The sequence below is a fragment of the Trachypithecus francoisi genome, unplaced genomic scaffold, assembly GCF_009764315.1.
Source record: "Trachypithecus francoisi isolate TF-2019V2 unplaced genomic scaffold, Tfra_2.0 Lachesis_group13, whole genome shotgun sequence".
NCBI classification, from domain to species: domain Eukaryota; kingdom Metazoa; phylum Chordata; class Mammalia; order Primates; family Cercopithecidae; genus Trachypithecus; species Trachypithecus francoisi.
This window is the reverse complement of record NW_022681458.1, coordinates 54,224,542-54,244,374: the sequence shown is the minus strand read 5'-3', so window position 1 is coordinate 54,244,374 and position 19,833 is coordinate 54,224,542. Positions and strand designations below refer to the sequence as shown.

Below are 19,833 nucleotides of genomic sequence, written 5' to 3'. Positions count from 1 at the left end.
CCAAATTCCTGTTTTCAAAAAGGCACATGAGGGTTTTTACTAAGTAATGTTTCATCTCTAGGAATTTTTTTTTTCTTTTTTTTTTTTTTTTTTGAGACGGAGTTTTGCTCTGTGGCCCAGGCTGGAGGGCAGTGGCGCGGTCTCGGCTCACTGCAAGCTCCGCCGCCTCCCGGGTTCACGCCATTCTCCTGCCTCAGCCTCCCCAGCAGCTGGGACCACAGGTGCCCGCCACCATGCCGGCTAATTTTTTTCTGTTTTCAGTAGAGACAGGTTTCACCGTGTTCTCCAGGATGGTCTCGATCTCCTGACCTCGTAATCCGCCCGCCTCGGCCTCGTAAAGTGCTGGGATTACAGGCATGAGCCGCCGCGCCCGGCCTCTAGGAAATTTTTATAACATGAATTCCCTTTGCAGAGCCCTCAAAAAACCAAGCTTGAATGAATCTCCTTCCTTTTCCCATCAACAGCAGCACTCTCCATGCTTCTGTCACTTTGTTTACTACATTATACGGAAATAAACTGTCCACCGTTCATACTCCCCTAGGAGGCAGCGAGATTCTTGAGCACCTCATCTCAGCCATACCTGTTTCTCTAGCACCTTCCACAGTTTCAGGCCCAGATGTATTTATTCACACTTTATTAAAGTACACTGAACACGGTCATTTTAAAGAGCTATTAGAGGTATCAAATAAGAATACATTTATGGAAATCTTTTTTACATCTTAAATTGCTATACAAAAATAAGCTATCATTTTGTTTAATATTCTCTCATTAATACCAATGCTTGAGATTTCTGTCAACAGTTACTAATTTGCCACAAAATGTTACTTTAATAAAGGTATATATCCACAGTAACCATCACCATACAGTCTTCTCCATGCTCTATTTTTTATTTTTAATATTATCATTATCAGACACAGAATTTTGTGGGATTAGATCTAACTTACATTACTAGATCCTTTGGTGTCCTGGTTGACTAGATTTGTATGTTAGTCTTGACTGGGAAGTTATTATTTTGGAAATATGGGGAAGAAAGAGAATAGCTGAAAACTCAGATGTTTGAAGTTCACTTTCCTCCTCACACTTTTCCTAGCCAAAGGGTAGCATCAAATGTCATAGGGAATTGTTTTTACAACATTTTGCTCCTTGCAATAGCCCAGAGCTACTCCAGTGTTTAATATTGTGTGCTGAAAAAAAGAGAGAAGTCTTTCAGCTAAAGTTACTTGGTTTTGGACTGTTTAACACACACACACACACACACACACACACACGCACTAGGTATAATAAATTTCCAAAGAAAAATATCACTTCAATAAAAACTAATTTCCCTCTACAATGGAAAAATATGGTAGATTTTTTAGATTAAAATTGAGAGCTTTAACTAGCTTAAAAAGATAAATGCTTCTAATATTTTACCTGTGATAATTGTATATTCTTCATCTTCCTCAGAATCAGCATTAAGAGGAGCAGGGGCAAGATTAAGCAGCAGGCATATGGAAACCCAAAGTGCATGTACTTTCTTCATTGTGTAAATCATCTCTGAAATACAGAACCCATACATATCAAATAAATAAAGTGTTAATATGGACTCATTTACAGACCAGTAAACATCGTATTTGTACTTCATATGCCTATGACATTTTATGTGTATACACATACATTTCTCTGTGCATACTCAATGTCATACTTAAAATATATATGTAGTATTCAGAATTATCGGCAAACACATTCAGTACATATATTTATTAATATTCAAGCAAACAGGTCATATTTCAACTTTGAAAATATAAATAAAAAGGACAGTAATTGAGAGACATGGGTAAATGCTGATCAATATGGCGAAGTATATATTAAAGTCCATTTCCATGTGCAATCTTACTTTCTACGTCTTTCACACAGCTATTCTTCCTTAGTCAGAACTAATAATTATTTAGGCATTTTTCTATTACTTCTTTAATGCAACTTTTAATTCCTGGCTTATCTTTACCTCTGCTCTAGTTCTTCTTTTAAAAAGGAAACACATTTTCAGAATTTTCATCTTTGTTTCCTTTAAAAAATACATTATTTACATCAACTTCCTAACCAGATTTTCTATGAGACAGCAGACAGCCAAAACAGCAGACAAAAGAAGTGTCCGACATTCGAGTTAGTCCTTTTTCCCAGTTCATTATTCCCCAGTTTAGGGCGTTATCTGATTCAAAAGAGTTTCACAGAAAAGTGACTCTAAGTGACAAGCCATCACTTTACACTCTAAGGGAAACAGATTTCAATAGGAGAGTGAGACTTTACCTGTTTCAACCTTGTTTAAAGATCTACAGCCAAAAAAGCAAAAAAGAAAGACAGAAAGAAAGAAAGAAAGAAAGAAAGAAAGAAAGAAAGAAAGAAGGAAGGAAGGAAGGAAGGAAGGAAGGAAGGAAGGAAGGAAGGAAGGAAGGAAAGAGAGAGAGAGGAAGGAAGGAAGGGAGGAAGGAAGGAAGGAAGGAAGGAAGGAAGGAAGGAAGGAAGGAAGGAAGGAATCACCTCTATTTTTTTGCAGATGACTTCTTTGGATTTAAAGGTGGAAGGAAAAATGTAATGATCATGCAACACAGAAAAATAAAAGAAGGGAACACTTGCTTCCTTCCTTTTTTCAGCCACCAGTGCCATTCCAGTCAGGAAGGAAAGCGAGATCTTATCAGCAAACATTCACAAATGCAGGGACAGATACTTCATCAAAAACAATCTAGAAAATTATCTGCTTTTGTTTGTGGCAGATCACAGCTGCAATATACACCATTGTGGGTAGTCATATAATAATGAAGTAATAAATGTCATTATGCTTTAAGTTTCATTAAAAATCACTAGTGAGATATATAACCTTTTTTTCTTACAACACTTTGCAAGTATTAACATACATTTGATTTTTAGTCAGTAGAGATATCATATATCTTGTAAATCATACCACAAACAATTTGAATTCACAAATATATATACATATTTATATAGATACATGATTTTTGAAGAATCTTTAAACCTCTAATCCTTATCGCATTTTTGAACACATATTTTTCAGAGATTCATTTATTTCCATTTGATTCTTTGAAATATACAATCCTGCTATACTTTGAGTATAAAATACAGAATATGCAGTGCATCACACAGTTCAGGAAGCAGGCTGAGGTTGGCGGCCTGCTGAGGCCCCCGAGAGCCAGGGATCTAAATTCAGCAAGTTCCTCTCTTAAAAAATGGCGGCCTGAGGTATTGCCTAAACTTAGTATTTTAGACTTTCCTTGGGTGCTAGGATTAGAAACCAACTCTGACAAATTTGGATCATCAGTTTATTTATTCTAGAATATATGGAACAATCTGAGATGACAAGGGCAGGCTTGCATTGGTTCTCAGAAACAGCTAGAGCTGGTGAGCTGAGCACCACCAGGTATCTCTCATTGTGGCTACACTTCTTAGATAGCTTTATTTTCTCTCAGTGTGAGCCAATCTTTTCTGCATAGCATGATGCATGAACAATGGACTGTCCTGGTTTTTAAACCTTAAAAGTTTTTCAATCAAAATAGTTTGACTACTCGTCTTTATGTTCCAGGCTTAAACAGCTTGAGACTAGCTCTGATTGTTTCAGCATGAAACAAGGGCCACATTTTGGACCAATCCATTTGAGTTGGGAATTGTGGGAACCATCATTGATTTGGTGGACCCAAAACCAGTCTGGGGTCAGGAATAACAAAATGTAATAGCATTGCAAATATTAATGGAACCAAATGGTTTGGGTGGTGGAAAGGGACAAGTGTAACTCCCAGAAGGAGGAAATTGTTGCTTTCAGAAGGGAAGCGTGTTGGACAGATAAAACTATGACAATATACCACAGCAAGCCATAGCTAAATAGTAGCATATGTAATTAAAAACAAAAAGAAAAATAAGCAAAAGGCAAATAAAGTACAATTGCAAGAGGAATCAAATATCTAAATTTTTACTCAAAAATTCTGTCTGGTTCTGAGTGATAACAGATTTAATATAGGGATGAATCCATGCACCAACTTCTATATACCATGCACAAACTTTTTTCTTTTGGAAAAATCCAACTTTCTTGAAATTGGAAAACAGAGGTTTATAAAACACCATTTGTGGATCTCCTGCCCCCATAGACCAGCAGAGAATTTGTTGTAAAGATCTGCTTGATAAGCCCATAATCTTGTCTTTCTAATAGAAACATCTCCTTTTAAAAAAATTGACTCTATTATTTAAAATAGTTTTAGATTTACAAAAAAACAAAAATTGAGAAGAGTGTACAGAGACTTCTCATACGCCTCACACCTCGTTTCCCTGTTAACATGTTACATTAGTATGGCACATTTATCATTAATATACCAAAATTGATACATTGTTACTAAAGTCCATACGTTAATCCTTAGTTTTTCCCTAGCATTTTTCTGTTCTAGCAACCCAACCAGAATACCAAATTGCTCCAGTTGTCATCTCTCCTTAGGTTCCCCTTGGCTGTGACAGTTTCTCAGATTTTTCTTATTTTTGATGATCTTGACTGTTTTGAGTAATACTGGTCAGGTATTTTGCAGGGTATCCCCTTATTAGAATTTATCTGATGTTTTTACTCATAATTAGACCAGGGTTATGGGGTTTGGGAAAGAAGATAACAGAGCTAAAGTGTCATTTTTGTCACATTATGACAAGGATACATACTACCAACATAATTTATGACTGATGATATTGATCTTAAACACCTGACTAGGGTAATGATTGTTAAGTTTCTCCACTATGAAGTTACTTTCTACCCCTACCTTTCCATACTGTTTGTTTATTTAATTTTTATACTTTAAGTTCTGGGATGTATGTGCAGAACATGCAAGTTTGTTACATAGACATACACGTGCCATGTTGATTTGCTGAACCCATCAACCCATTATCTACATTAGGTATTTCTCCTAATGCTATCCCTTCCCTAAACCCCCACTCCCTGACAGATCCTGGTATGTGATGTTTCCTTCCCTGTGTCCATGTGTTCTCATTGCTCAACTTTCACTTATGAGTGAGAACATGTGGTGTCTGGTTTTCTGTTCCTGTGTTAGTTTGCTGAGAATGATGGCTTCCAGCTTCATCCCTGTCTCTGCAAAGGACATGAACACATCCTTTTTTATGGCTGCATAGTATTCCATGGTGTATATGTGCCACATTTTCTTAACCCAGTCTGTCACTGATGGACATTTGGGTTGATTCCAAGTCTTTGTTATTGTGAATAGTGTCACAACAAACATATGTGTGCAAGCGTCTTTATAGTAGAATTATTTGTATTGGGTCAAATGGTATTTCTGATTCTAGATCCTTGAGGAATCACCACACTTCTTCCACAATGATTGAACTAATTTACACTCCCAACAGTAGTATGAAAGAGTTTCTCCAGCATCTGTTGTTTCCTGACTTTTTAATGATCACCATTCTAACTGACCAGTGATGATGGGCTTTTTTTCATATGTTTGTTGGCTGCATAAATGTCTTCTTTTGAGAAGTGCCTGTTCATATCCTTCGTTCACTTTTTGATGGGGTTGTTTTTTGCTTGTAAATTTGTTTAAGTTCTTTGTAGATTCTAGATATTAGCCTTCTGTCAGATGGATAGATTGCAAAAATTTTCTCCCATTCTGTAGGTTGCCTGTTCACTCTGATGATAGTTTCTTTTGCTCTGCAGAAGCTCTTTAGTTTAATTAGATCCCATTTGTCAATTTTGGCTTTTGTTGCCATTGCTTTTGGTAATTTAGTCATGAAGTCTTTGCCCACACCTATGTCCCAAATGGTATTGCCTGGGTTTTCTTCTAGGGTTTTTATGGTTTTAGGTCTTATGTTTAAGTCTTTAATCCATCTTGAGTTAATTCTTGTATAAGGTGTAAGGAAGAGGTCCAGTTTCTGTTTGCTGCATATGGCTAGCCAGTTTTCCCAACACCATTTATTAAATAGGAAATCATTTCCCCACTGCTTATATTTGTCAGGTTTGTCAAAGATAAGATGATTGTAGATGTGTCCTGTTATTTCTGAGGCCTCTGTTCTGTTCCATTGGTCTACATATCTGTTTTGGTAACAGTACCATGCTCTTTTGGTTACTGTAGGCTCATAGTATAGTTTGAAGTCAGGTAGTGTGATGCCTCCAGCTTTGTTCTTTTTGCTTAGGATTGTCTTGGCAATGTGGGCTCCTTTTTGGTTCCATATGAAGTTTAAAGTAGTTTGTTTTTTCTAATTTTGTGAAGCAAGTCAATGGTAGCTGAATGGGGATAGCATTGAATCTATAAATTGGGCAATATGGCCATTTATCAATATTGATTCTTCCTATCCATGAGGATGAAATGTTTTTCCATTTGCTTGTGTCCTCTCTTATTTCCTTGAGCAATGGTTGGTAGATCTCCTTGAAGAGATCTCTCACATCCCTTGTGAGTTGTATTCCTAGGTATTTTATTCCCTCTGTAGCAATTGTGAATGGGAGTTCACTCATGATTTGGCTCTCTGTTTGTCTGTTATTGGTGTATAGGAATGCTTGTGATTTTTGCACATTGATTTTGTATCCTGAGACTTTGCTGAAGTTGCCTATCAGCTTAAGGAGATTTGGGGATGAGACAATGGTGTTTTCTAAATATAAAATCATGTCATCTGCAAATAGAGACAATTTGACTTCCTCTCTTCCTATGTGAATAAACTTTATTACTTTCTATTGCCTGATTGCCCCAGCCAGAACTTCCAATACTATGTTGAGTAGGAGTGGTGAGAGAGGGCATCTTTGTCTTGTACTGGCTTTCAGAGGGAATGCTTCCAGCTTTTGCCCATTCAGTATGATATTGGCTGTGAGTTTGTCATAAAAAGCTATTATTATTTTGAGATATGTTCCATCAATACCTAGTTTATTGAGAATTTTTAGCACGAAGAGGTGTTGAATTTTATCGAGGGCTTTTCTGCATCTATTGAGACACTCATGTGGTTTTGTCATTGGTTCTGTTTATGTGATAGATTACGTTTATTGATTTGTGTATGTTGTACGAGCCTTGTATTCCAGGGATGAAGCCGACTCAGTCGTGGTGAATAAGCTTTTTGATGTGCTGCTGGATTTGGTTTACCGGTATTTTATTGAGGATTTTCACAACAATGTTCATCAGGGATACTGGCCTGAAATGTTCTTTTCGTTGTTGTTGTGTCTCTGTCAGGTTTTGGCATCAGGATGATGCTGGCCTCATAAAATGAGTTAGGGAGGATTCCCTCTTTTTCTATTGTTTGGAATCGTTTCAGAAGGAGTGGTACCATCTCCTCTTTGTACCTCTGGTAGAATTTGGCTGTGAATCTGATCCTGGGCTTTTTTTGGTTGATAGGCTATTAGTTACTGCCTCAATTTCAGAACTTGTTATTGGTCTATTCAGGGATTTCACTTCTTCCTGGTTTAGATTTGAGAGGGTGTATGTATCCAGGAATTTATCCATTTCCTCTAAATTTTCTAGTTTCTTTGTGTAGAGGTGTTTATAGTATTCTCTGATGGTAGTCTGTATTTCTGTGGGATCAGTGGTGATATCCCCTTTATCATTTTTTATTGTATCTATTTGCTTCTTCTCTTTTTTCTTCTTCATTAGTCTGGCTAGCAATCTAGCTATTTGCTGATCTTTCAAATAACAAGCTTCGATATTCATTTATTTTTGAAGTTTTTTTCATGTGTCTGTGTCCTTCAGTTCTGCTTTGATCTTAGTTGTCAGATATAAAAAGAGTTCCTCTTTAAAAGTTTGGCTTGTTTGGCATCCTTGCTCTTTGTTCCATATTCCCAAAGCCAAAATACATTCCTTATCCTTTATGCCTCCCTGTTTTAGTTTCAGTAAACAACTTTCCCATCATTCCTTATCTACAGAGCTCACATCTGCTAGTCATTCTGTAAATTACCCCTCCCATTGTCCACCAGTGTAATCACACCCCTGCCCCTTTCAAGTTAGCCAATCAAGTTCAGCTGCAATTGTACAGTCCAACTCCAGCTAACAGAGACTAGACACATGTCAGAGATGATAAATTCCTCTTCAAAAAGTTTTAGTTCCCTGTTCTTCCTGTTCTTTGTTTCTCCAGTTTCTTTAGCTAACTGTGCTATAAACAACCCTTTCCACCAGTCCTAATTTATAACTTACGTCTGTTCTGTTCCCTTAGTTACACACTCTACAACTATTCTTCCCGCTGAAACTACTTGTTCTACCACTATAACCCACATCCTTGCTCTATTCAAATTAGCCAATCAAGATTAGCTTAGATTATACAGTCCAACTCAGTCAGTAAAAAAAAGACACAACAGTAAAAGCCCCTTGTGTTAAAAATAAAAACCCCTGCCCACCCCTCTTGGTGTGCTCTCAAAATGACAAGTACAAATAACACCCTTCTACTAAGGGAGGAGACCACTCCTCATATTGTCTTATGCCCAACTTCTGCCTCCGAAGACAGAAGAAGTAAAAACTAAAAGCCAGAAATGAAATCCACAGGCAGACAGTCCAGCGCAGTGCCCTAGGCCTGGTAGTTAAAGATCGATCCTTGACCTAACCGGTTATGTTATCTATAGATTCCAGACATTGTATGGAAAACCATTGTGAAAATCCCTGCCCTGTTCTGTTCCATTCTGATTACTAGTACATGCAGCCCCTAGACACGTACCCCCTGCTTGCTCAATTGATCACGACCCTCTCACATGGACCCCCTTAGAGTCATAAGCCCTTAAAAGGGACAGGAATGGCTCACTTGGGGAGCTTGGCTTTTGAGATGCAAGTCTGCCGAAGTTCCCAGCTGAATAAAGCTCCTTCCTTCTTTAACCCGGTGGCTAAGGAGTTTTGTCTGCTGCTCATCCTGCTACATTTCTTGGTTCCCTGACCAGAAAGTGAGGTGATTAACGGATGGCCGAGGCACCCCCTTAGGCAGCTTAGGCCTGCCCTGTGGAGCATCCCTGCAGGGGACTCTGGCCGGCTTGAGTGTTGTGGATCCTGGGAGCGCTCCCAGGTAGGCATTTTCCGCAGTGGAATGCCTCGTCAGAGCAGTGCATGGCAGGCCCCCGCGGAGGATCAGCACAGTTGCTGAACACCGGGAAAGAACTGGCACTTGCAGTCTGGACATCTGAAACTTGGTAAGACTAGTCTTTGGAACTTGCCCACTCCATCTGAGTGGACGCGTGGCCTGATCACCCATGGTGTGTCTGTACTGGCACTGTGGTTTTTGTTTTTGACTTGACTTGGATTGCTTGATACTTTGGTTTTGGTTTTGACCTGGCTTGGATTTCTTGATACTCTGTTTGGTTTTGATTCTGGTTTGGTGTAAACTGTAAAAGTGTCAGTGTGCCCTTTTTCCCCGTTCTTTGTTTTGTGGTGTGAGTGTGGTGTAAGCATGGTGTTTTGTCTTGAGGAAGCATGGGTGAGGCACAAAGTAAGCCCACCCCACCAGGAACTATGTTGACAAATTTCCAGAAAGGATTTAAGGGAGATTATGGTATTACTCTGACACCAGGAAAAGTTAGAACTTTGCGTGAAATAGATGGCCAGCATTAGAGGTGGGTTGGCCATCAGAAGGAAGCCTGGACAGGTCCCCTGTTTCAAAGGTATGGCACAAGGTAACCTGTAAGCCAGGGCATGCAGATCAGTTCCCTTAGGTAGACACTTGGTTACAGTTGGTTTTAGATCCCTCCCACAGTCGTTGAGAGAACAGCAGCATAAATGGCTGGCAGAGGCAGGGAAAGACCAGCAGAGAGAGACAGAGAGAGAGAGAGAGAAAAGAGACAGAGAGGAAAAGAGGCAAAGAGAGAGGGAAAGAGACAGAGAGGAAGAGACAGAAAGACAAAGAAGGAGTCAAGGAAAGAAAGAGAGAGATATACAAGTAGTTAAGAATAAAATAAAATAGTGTACCCTATTCCTTTAAAAGCCAAGGTAAATTTAAAACCTATAATTGATAATTAAAGGTATTCTCCTTAGCTCTATAACACTCCAATACCACTTTGTTGTCAGTGTAAACAAGGGAATACCCAGAAAGCACTGCGGTCACTGATAACCCCTAGCCTTCCTGTGAAAAATCATTAACCCAGTAACCCGTGGATGGCCCAAATGCATTCAATCTGTAGCAGTACCTACTTTTCTAACAGAAGAAAGCAGAAAAATAACTCTTAGGGGAAACCTCATTGTGAGCATACCTCACCAGTTCAGAAGTATCCTAAGGAAAAAAAGGGGGGGGGGGAGGTGCAGAAAGGTAGCTTACTAACTTAAAAATCTTAAGGTATAGGGGTATTCTGTTAAAAAAAAATGATGATTAACATTAACCACTGAAAATTCCCTTAACCCAGCAGGTTTCTGAACAGGGGATTTAAATCTTAATTATCATACAAAGGTCTGACCAGACCTACGAGGAAGTCCCTTCAGGATAGAACGAAAGATGGCTCCTCCTGGGTAATTGAAAGAAAAAAAAAAAAAAGACAAAGCCATCTATACCAATTCTAAGTTAATTTGAACTAAACAAGGTCTTATTAATAACAAAGGATAATTGAAATCCCAAACTTACATGGTTTTCAACAAAAGTAAAGTTTGCTAAAAGTTAACAGTGTAACATGTATTACAGTAACTTGTAATCTTGTGGTCTTAGACAGTCTAGTCCACAGACATAAAGGAAGTTCTCTTTGGAAAAGAATGGTTACCATCTTCGGAAAAAAAGGAAGAAAAGGGGATGGGGGCAGAATTTATGTAAAAAGAATGTTATATGGTAAATTCTTGTCCTGAAATAAATTAACTGGTTGTTTAAAGAAAGAGATGTTGGTAATAAGTCAGAAAATTAAGGCATGTCGAAGAATTGTCTGTGAAAGTCATGAAAGAGAAAAAAAACTTATAAAAAAGAATTTATGCCAGAAATATTGTATAATTTAAAAATAATTAGGCCTCTTGAATGTAAAACTATTGAAGAAACAGTTTATGTGCAAGGTGTATAAGGAAAGTAAAATATACCTTTGGTAAAGGGATTATAAGGAGGCATAAGAATGTAGATTTTTACCTACACTAAAATGTTAAAAAAAGTTTTGTTTTGAAGGTTTAAGCAAGTTTTAAAACATTAATCGTAAAGAAAATTCTGTGTGTAAACATATTAATTTAAAGAGGTATCATCCAGTTTTTCTGTGAACTGAACATTAAAATAAAAACACAACGGGTTTTTCTTAAATCCCTAACCTCTTTAACAAAAATTATAAAAGGTTTAAAAGAGTCTATAAAAATCTTACCTTATGGTCCAATATTAAAATTTGAATATGTATGTCTACAAAGTTTTATTAAAACTAAGTTTAACATTAGTAACACACTAATATAAAGGTGAAATTTAGCTTATCTGGTATAAAATCATACAGGAAGCATTCTGAAATATAAAATGGTATTTGACTTTCTTTGGTCTAAAAACTAATAAAAATAGGTGCTAAAGGAAATTTCTCAGCAGAAAGTCACCAAGGACTATAAAGTCTACTGCTGACGTCCCCACATTTAAAACAAAAGGTTAATTTCTTAAAAATTATATATTTGGTTTATCTTCCACTTTCCTTTCCCTCAAAACTAAAAGTCTTTTAGCACATGTACCACCTCTAGAATTTCCTGTAAACTAGCACCAGCCTGAAGATCACGTTCTCATCAAAGGGTGGAAAGAGGGAAAACTCGAACCAGCCTGGGAAGGAGCTTAACTTGTGCTGCTAACCACCAAGACTGCTGTTCATACAGTGGAAAGGGGATGGATTCATCACACCCGAGTCAAGAAAGTGCCACACCTTCCGGAGTCGTGGACCACAGTCCCAGGGGAAAACCCTACTAAACTAAGGTAAGAAAAATTTAACTCTTTCATCTATTCTATTACTCTTTCTCCTTTCCTTGCTCTATTGCTCATCATCTAGTTATTAACATAACCAAGTCAATTTTGCCTCAAATTATTGCATTCAATGCTTTCCTTGTTATACCCTGTGGGGACTTGCCAAGTCAAAGACCGCTCTCTACTTCAGAAAAGTACCTCTGTCCTTCCTGACTCTCCTCAGACTGGGCATTAGTAAATTAGGACCATTTAATTCAGGGAGATTTCCATAAAGATCCCAGTGACAACCAGGAGTCTTGCCGCCCGATGTAGAGCTTTTATGCCATAGTTGGTCCAATACTCTGTGGACCACTAAAGAGCAAGAATGGACTGTCCCAACTGGTTTTTGTAATTTCCTAAAATCATACATTCATTTTACTAGAGGATCATAGAAGTTAAAGACTTAAAACAAACTTTGGCTATTAAGCAGGTTACCAAGATGCAAATGCCTGGTTGGAATGGATCAAATATTCCATCCACACGTTAAACAAAGGCAATTGTTATGCTTGTGCACATGGCAGACCAGAGGCCCAGATTGTCCCCGTTCCATTAAGGTGGTCCTCCTGTCAACCAGGCATAGGCTGCATGGTAGCTCTTTTCCAGGATTCTACAGCCTGGAGTAATAAGTCATGCCAAGCTCTTTCTGCTATATCCCGAAGTTCAGCACCCTGAAAGTCAGCCCTCAAGGGCCATCCAGCTTCCACCTCCCAATACTAGGTTCACTTCTTGTCTCTCACAACAGGGAGAAAACTTAGCGTTCCTTGGAGACCTGAAGGGATGCAATGAGCTTAAGAATTTTTAAGAGCGTATCAATCAGTCAGCCCTTGTTCATCCCTGAGCTGATGTGTGGTGGTATTGTGGTGGACCTTTACTGGGCACTCTGCTGAATAACTGGAGTGGCATTTGTGCTTTAGTACAATTGGTTATCCCTTTCACCTTGGCATTTCATCAATCAGAGGAAGGAAAAATAAGACATCACAAAGTGAAAGAAGCCCCTTATGGGTCTTTCGACTCTCACGTCTGTTTAGATGCAATTGGAGTCCCATAGGGAATACCAGATCAATTTAAAGCCCAAAATCAAATAGCTGCAGGATTTGAGTCAATATTTTAGTGGTGACAGTTAATAAAAATATAGATTGGATAAACTACATCTATTACAACCAACAGCAATGAGCTTTTCATGAGTTAAAAGAAAAACTCACGTTGGCCCCAGCCCTGGGGCTACCTGACCAGACAAAACCTTTTACACTACATATGTCAAACGGAGGGAAAAAAAATGGCAGTTAGAGTTTTGACCCAGATCATGGGGCCCTGGCTGAGGCCAGTGGCCTACCTCTATAAACAACTAGATGGCATTTTTAAGAGTTGGCCCTCATGTTTGAGGGCCTTGGCAGAAACAGCCCTGCTAGCACAAGAAGCAGATAAGCTAACTCTTGGGCAAAACCTAAAGATAAAGGGCCCCCATGCTGTGGTGACTTTAATAAATACCAAAGGACATCATTGGCTAATGAATACTAGACTAACTAGATACCAAAGCTTGCTCTGTGAAAATCCCCGTACAACCATTGAAGTTTGCAACACCCTAAACCCTGCCACCTTGCTCCCGGTATCAGAAACCCAGTTAAACATAACTGTGTAGAGGTGTTGGACTCAGTTTATTCTAGCAGGCCCAACCTCTGAGACCATCCTTGAACATTGGTAGACCGGGAGCTGCACGTGGACGGGAGCAGCTTTGCCAACCTCAGCAAAGTGACTCTGAAGAAGATGATAAGCCCTGCTCCAGTCACATCTGGAAGCTGACTCGTCAACGCATGGCCAAAGCATGTGGAAATTCATTGCAGGACACATTTTCCTTAAAATTTGGACTTGTACAGTAAGGACTTCAACTGACCTTCCCCAGACGGAGGACTGTTCCCAGTGTATGCATCAAGTCACTGCGGTACGACAAAAGGTGGCTACAGTCCTATTATTTTATGGTTATTATAAGTGTACCAGGACTATCAAAAGAAGTTGTTTGTATAATGCTATTCTATACAAGATATATAGCCCTGGAAGTGACCAGCCTGATGTGTGCTATAACCCATCCTTTTTCCTACTGCCCATAAAAACAGGTGCACTTCCAGGCTTCCCAGTCTATGCTTTCCGAGAAAAGAGAAACATAGCTATAGATGATTGGAAAGATGATGAGTGGCCCCCTGAAAAAATCATACAGTACTATGGACCTGCCACTTAGACACAAGATGGCTTGTGGGGATACCGAACCCCCATTTATATGCCCAAATGAATCATATGGTTACAAGCTGTTTTAGAAATAATAACTAATAAAACTGGCAGAGCTTTAACTGTTTTAGCCCAGCAAAAACCTAGATGAGAAATGCTCTATCAAAATAGACTAGCCCTAGACTACTTGGAGTAGTCAGTGGAAAACCTAACCTAACCAATTACTGTTTGCACATAAATGATCAAGGCAGGTAGTTGAAGACACAGTTGAAGAAATGACAAAACTGGCACATGTGTCCATGCAAGTGTGGCATGGATTTAATCCTGGGGTCATGTTTGGAAAATGGTTTCCAGCACTAGGAGGATTTAAAACTCTTATAATACAAATTATAATAGTAATAGGAACCAGTTTACTACTCCCTTGTTTGCTACCTGTACTCCTACAAGTAATAAAAAGGTTCATCACTACCTTAGTTCACCAAAATGCTTCAGCACAAGTGTACTATATGAATCACTATTGATCTATCTTGCAAGAAGACATGGGTAGTGAGGATGAAAGTGATAACTCCCACTAATGAGTGAGGTTCTCCAAATGGGGGGGAATAAGGGAAGAGACCACATCTCATATTGTCTTCTGCCCAATTTCTGCCTCCAAAGAAAGAAGTAAAAACTAAAAGGCAGAAATGAAATCCACAGGCAGACAGCCCGGTCCTGGGCCTGGTAGTTAAAAATTGACTCCTGGCCAAACCAGTTATGTTGTCTATAGATTCCAGACATTGTATGGAAAAGTGTTGTGAAAATTCCTGTCCTGTTCTGTTCCATTCTGATTACTGGTGCATGCAGCCCCCAGTCACGTACCACTGCTTGCTCAATTGATCACAACCATCTCACGTGGACCCCCTTAGAGTTGCAAGCCCTTAAAAGGGACAGGAATTGCTCACTGGGGAGCTCAGCTTTTGAGATGCAAGTCTGTTGAAGTTCCTGGCCAAATAAAGTTCCTTCCTTCTTTAACCCGGTGTATGAGGAGTTTTGTCTGTGGCTTGTCCTGCTACACTACAAAAGTAAAATTGCCTTACTAAATAATCTTTTACTGAGTGTAAATTTTCTTCACAGCACCAAGCACTTGTTTCTAACATTAGTTATTTCTTGTCTTTTGCTAGCTTTTGAATTTGTTTGCTCTTGTTTCTCTAGTTATTTTAATTGTGATGTCAGGGTGTCGATTTTAGATCTTTCCTGCTTTCTCTTGTGGGCATTTAGTGCTATAAATTTCCCTCTAAACACTGCTTTAGCTGTGTCCAAGAGTTTCTTGTATGTTGTGTCTTTGCTCTCATTGGTTTGAAAGAACTTATTTATTTCTGCCTTAATTTTGATATTTACCCAATAGTCATTTAGGAGAAGGTTGTTCAGTTTCCATGTAGTTGTGTGGTTTTGAGTTTCTTAATCCTGAGTTCTAATTTGATTGCACTGTGGTCTGAAAGACTGTTTGTTATGATTGCCATTCTTTGCATTTGCGGAGGAGTGTTTTACATCCAATTATGTGGCTAATTTTAAAATAAGTGTAATGTGGTGCTGAGAAGAATGCATATTCTGTTGATTTGGGGTTGAGAGTTCTGTAGATGTCTATTAGATCCACTTGGTCCAGAGCTGAGTTCAAGTGCTAAACATCCTTGTTAATTTTCTGTCTTGTTGATCTAATATTGACAATGGGGTGTTTAAGTCTCCTACTATTATTTTTTGGGAGTCTAATTCTCTTTGTTGGTCTCTACCAACTTGCTTTATGAATCTGGGTGCTCCTGTATTGGGTGCATATGTATTTAGGATAGTTAGCTCTTTTTGTTTCATTGATCCTTTTACCATTATGTAATGCCTCTCTTTGACTCTTTTGATCTTTGTTGATTTAAAGTCTGTTTTATCAGAGACAAGGAATGCAACTCCTGCTTTGTTTTGCTTTCCATTTGCTTGGTCAATATTCCTCCATTCTTTTATTTTGAGCCTATGTGTACTTTGTGTTTGACATGGGTCTCCTGAATACAGCATACCAATGGGTCTTGACTCTCTATCCAATTTGCCAGTCTGTGTCTTTTAATAGGGGCATTTAGCCCATTTACATTTAAGGTTAATACTGTTATATGTGAAACTGATCCTGTCATTATAATGCTAGCTTGTTATCCTTACTCTTAGTTGATGCAGTTTCTTCAGAGTGTTGTTGGTTTTTACAATTTGGTATGGTTTTGCAGTGGCTGGTACCGATTGTCCTTTCCATGTTTAGTGCTCCTAGAGGAGCTCTTTTAAGGCAGGCCTGGTGGTGACAAAATTTCTCAGCATTTGCTTGTCTGTAAAGGAGTTTATTTCTCTTTCCCTTATGAAGCTTAGTTTGGCTGGATACAAAATTCTAGGTTGAAAATTATTTTCTTTAAGAATGTTGAATATTGCCCCACTCTCTTCTGGCCCATAGGGTTTCTGCAGAAATCTGCTGTTAGTCTGATGGGTTTTGCTTTGTGGGTAACCCAACCTTTCCCTCTGGCTGCCCTTAACATTTCTTCCTTTATTTCATCCTGACGATTATGTGTCTTTGGGTTGCTCTTCTGAAGGAGCATCTTTGTGGTGTTCTCTGTATTTCCTGAATTTGAATGTTGGCCTGTCTTGCTAGGTTGGAGAAGTTCTACTGGATAATATCCTGAAGAGTGTTTTCCAACTCCTTTCCATTCTCCCAGTCACTTTCAGGTACACCAATCAAACGTAGATTTGGTCTTTTCATATAGTCTCATATTTCTTAAAGGCTTTGTTCATTCTCCTTTTTCATTCTTTTTTCTCTAATTTTGCCTTCATGCTTTATTTCCTTAAGTTGATCTTCAATCTCTGATATCCTTTCTTCTGCTCAATACATTCACCTAATGATACTTGTGTATGCTTCGCAAAGTTCTCGTGCTGGGTTTTTCAGCTCCATCAGGTCATTTATGTTCTTCTCTAAACTGGTTATTCTAGTTAGCAATTTCTATAACCTTTTTTAAAGGTTCTTTGCTTCCTTGCATTTGGTTAGAACATGCTCCCTTAGCTTGGAGGAGTTTGCTATTATCCACCTTCTGAAGCCTACTTCTGTCAATTCATCAAACTCATTCTCTGTCCAGTTTTGATCTCTTGCTGGCAAAGAGTGTGATCTGTTGGAGGAGAAGAGGTATTCTGGTTCTTGTAATTTTCAGCTTTTTTTGCGCTGGCTTTTCCTCATCTTCGTGGATTTACCTACCTCTGGTCTTTGATATTGGCGACCTTCAGATGGGGTTTCTGTCTGGACATCCTTTTTGTTGATGTTGATGCTATTCCTTTCTGTTTGTTAGTTTTCCTTCTGAAAGTCAGGCCCCTCTGCTGCAGTGCAGGTCTGCTGAAGTTTGCTTGAGGTCTACTCCAGACCCTGTTTGCCTGGGTATCACCAGCAGAGGCTGCAGAACAGCAAAGATTGCTGCTTGTTACTTCCTCTGGAAGCTTCATCCCAGAGGGGCACCTGGCAGATGCCAACTGGAATTGTCCTGTATGAGGTGTCCCTTGGCCCCTGCTGGGAGGTGTCTCCCAGTCAGGAGACACAGGTGTCAGTGACCCACTTGAGGAGGACGTCTGTCCCTTATCAGAGCTAGAGTGGTATGCTGGGAGATCCTCTGCTCTCTTCCGAGGTGGTCGGCAGGGATGTTTAAGTCGGCTGAAGCTGAGCCCACAGCCACGCCTTCCCCCAGCTGTTCTGTTCCAGGGAGATGGGAGTTTGATCTATAAGCCCCTGACTGGGGCTGCTGCCTTTTTTTCAGAGATGCCCTGCTCAGAGAGGAATCTAGAGAGGCAGTCTGTTTACAGAGGCTTTGCTGAGCTGCGGTGGGCTCCGCCCAGTAGGAACTCCCCTAGGGCTTTGTTTACTCTGTGAGAGGAAAACCAGCTACTCAAGTCTCAGTAATGCCAGACTCCCATCCCTGCACCAAGCTAGTGCATCCCAGGTCAACTTCAAACTGCTATGCTGGCAGCAAGAATTTCAAGCCAATGAATGTTAGTTTGCTGGGCTCTGTAGGGGGTGGGATCCGCTGAGCTAGACCACTTGGCTCCCTGGCTTCAGCCCCCTTTCAAGGGGCGTGAACAGTTCTCTCTCACTGGCATTCCAAGCACCACAGGGGTATGAAAAAAAACTCCTACAGCTGACTTGGTGTCTGCCCAAACCACCGCCTGTTTTGTACTTGAAACCCAGGGCCGTGGCGACGTAGGCACCCAAGGAAATCTCCAGGTCTGTGGGTTGTGAAGACCACGGGAAAAGCATCCTATCTGGGCTAGAGTGCACTGTTCCTCAGGGCACAGTCCCTCTTGGCTTCACCTGACTAGGGGAGGGAGTTCCCCAATCCCTGGTGCTTCCTCAGTGAAACAATGTCCCACCCTGCTTTGGCTTGCCCTCTATGGGTTGCACCCTCTGTCTAACCAGTCCCAATGAGATGAGCCGGGTACCTCAGTTGGAAATGCAGAAATCACCCACCTTCTGCATTGATCTCTGTAGGAACTGTAGACTGGAGTGCTACCTATTCAGCCATATTGCCAGCCCCCTGTACTGTACTTTGAAAGAAAGTCACTACATATAGCCAGCACTTTAAAAGAATGGAGAATTATGGTCCCTGTCCTTAAGGTGAGAGTATCTATATAAATTGTTTGGAACACTTTTGCACCAGATATTTGTCTTTCTGTATTAAATTATTTAATCATTTATTTATATCAGTATGGACTCATGGATATTTATTCTATACTTTGGGTTATAATGCAATATGACTTTACTTACATTGGTGCTCAAACGCTCTCCCGGCTTTGGCAAATATGAGAGAGGATTCAGTTGGCTCCTGTACTTCTTTGAGATAGCTCCATCAGAATGAGTTTTTAATTTTTTCTGAGTGCCTTACTTTTTGTCACTACTAGATGCCACAGGCTCATATTGTATATTTTATGCCCCACTGTTAGAATCACAGCCATTTCTCCAAGAAGCCCTGGTTCCTTCTATTAGAGATTGGTATTAGAAACCCAGATTAGAAATCTGGGCACTAGGCATGCTTATTGTTACTGGGATGTCATTTCTTTTAGGCCCTCTTTTTGGCAGATTAAAGGAATATATGTGTGTATTCTACCCTCTCTGTAAAGGTATATTACCTTTAAATACATCAATATGTTCTGTGACTGGCTTATTTTACTTAGTATACCATCCATGTTGTCAAAAATAGCAGAATCTCCTATTTTAAGGCAGAAAAATATTCCACTGTATATATGTATATGCCACATTTCTTTATACATCAATTTTTTAAAAAATGCTTGAATTGTTTCCATATCTTGGTTATTGTAATACCTCAATGGACATGGGAATACAGATATCTTTCCAAGACTCTGGTTTTAATTCCTTTTTATATGTACCCAGAGGTTGAATTGCTGGGTTGTATGACAGTTTTATTTTTAATTTTTGAGAAACCTTCATATTATTACCCATAGCTACTATATCACTTTACATCCCTGCCAACAATCTGCCAGCATTCCAATTTCTATTTTTTGAGACAGAGTCTTGCTCTGTCACCCAGGCTAGAGTGCAGTGGCGCAGTCTTGGCTCACTGCAACCTCCATCTCCCGGGTTCAAGTGATTCTCCTGCCTCAACATCCCGAGTAGCTGGGATTACAGGCACTTGCCAACATGCCTGGCTAATTTTTGTATTTTTAGTAGAGACAGGGTTTCACCATGTTGGCCAGGCTGGTCTCGAACTGCTGACC

The 19,833-nt window shown here is 39.6% G+C and overlaps 1 protein-coding gene across 5 annotated transcripts in view; it reads right to left on the bottom strand.

Annotated features, from left to right (window-relative positions):
- TFPI (tissue factor pathway inhibitor) overlaps positions 1 to 19,833 on the bottom strand; it is a 102,054-nt gene that overhangs the window by 45,041 nt on the left and 37,180 nt on the right. For all 5 annotated transcript variants that reach the window (XM_033230916.1, XM_033230920.1, XM_033230919.1 and 2 more), the window contains one exon: positions 1,414 to 1,536. In XM_033230916.1, the coding sequence (XP_033086807.1) occupies positions 1,414 to 1,534 (121 nt within the window). In that variant the 5' untranslated portion in view covers positions 1,535 to 1,536. The remainder of the gene's footprint in view (positions 1 to 1,413; positions 1,537 to 19,833) is intronic.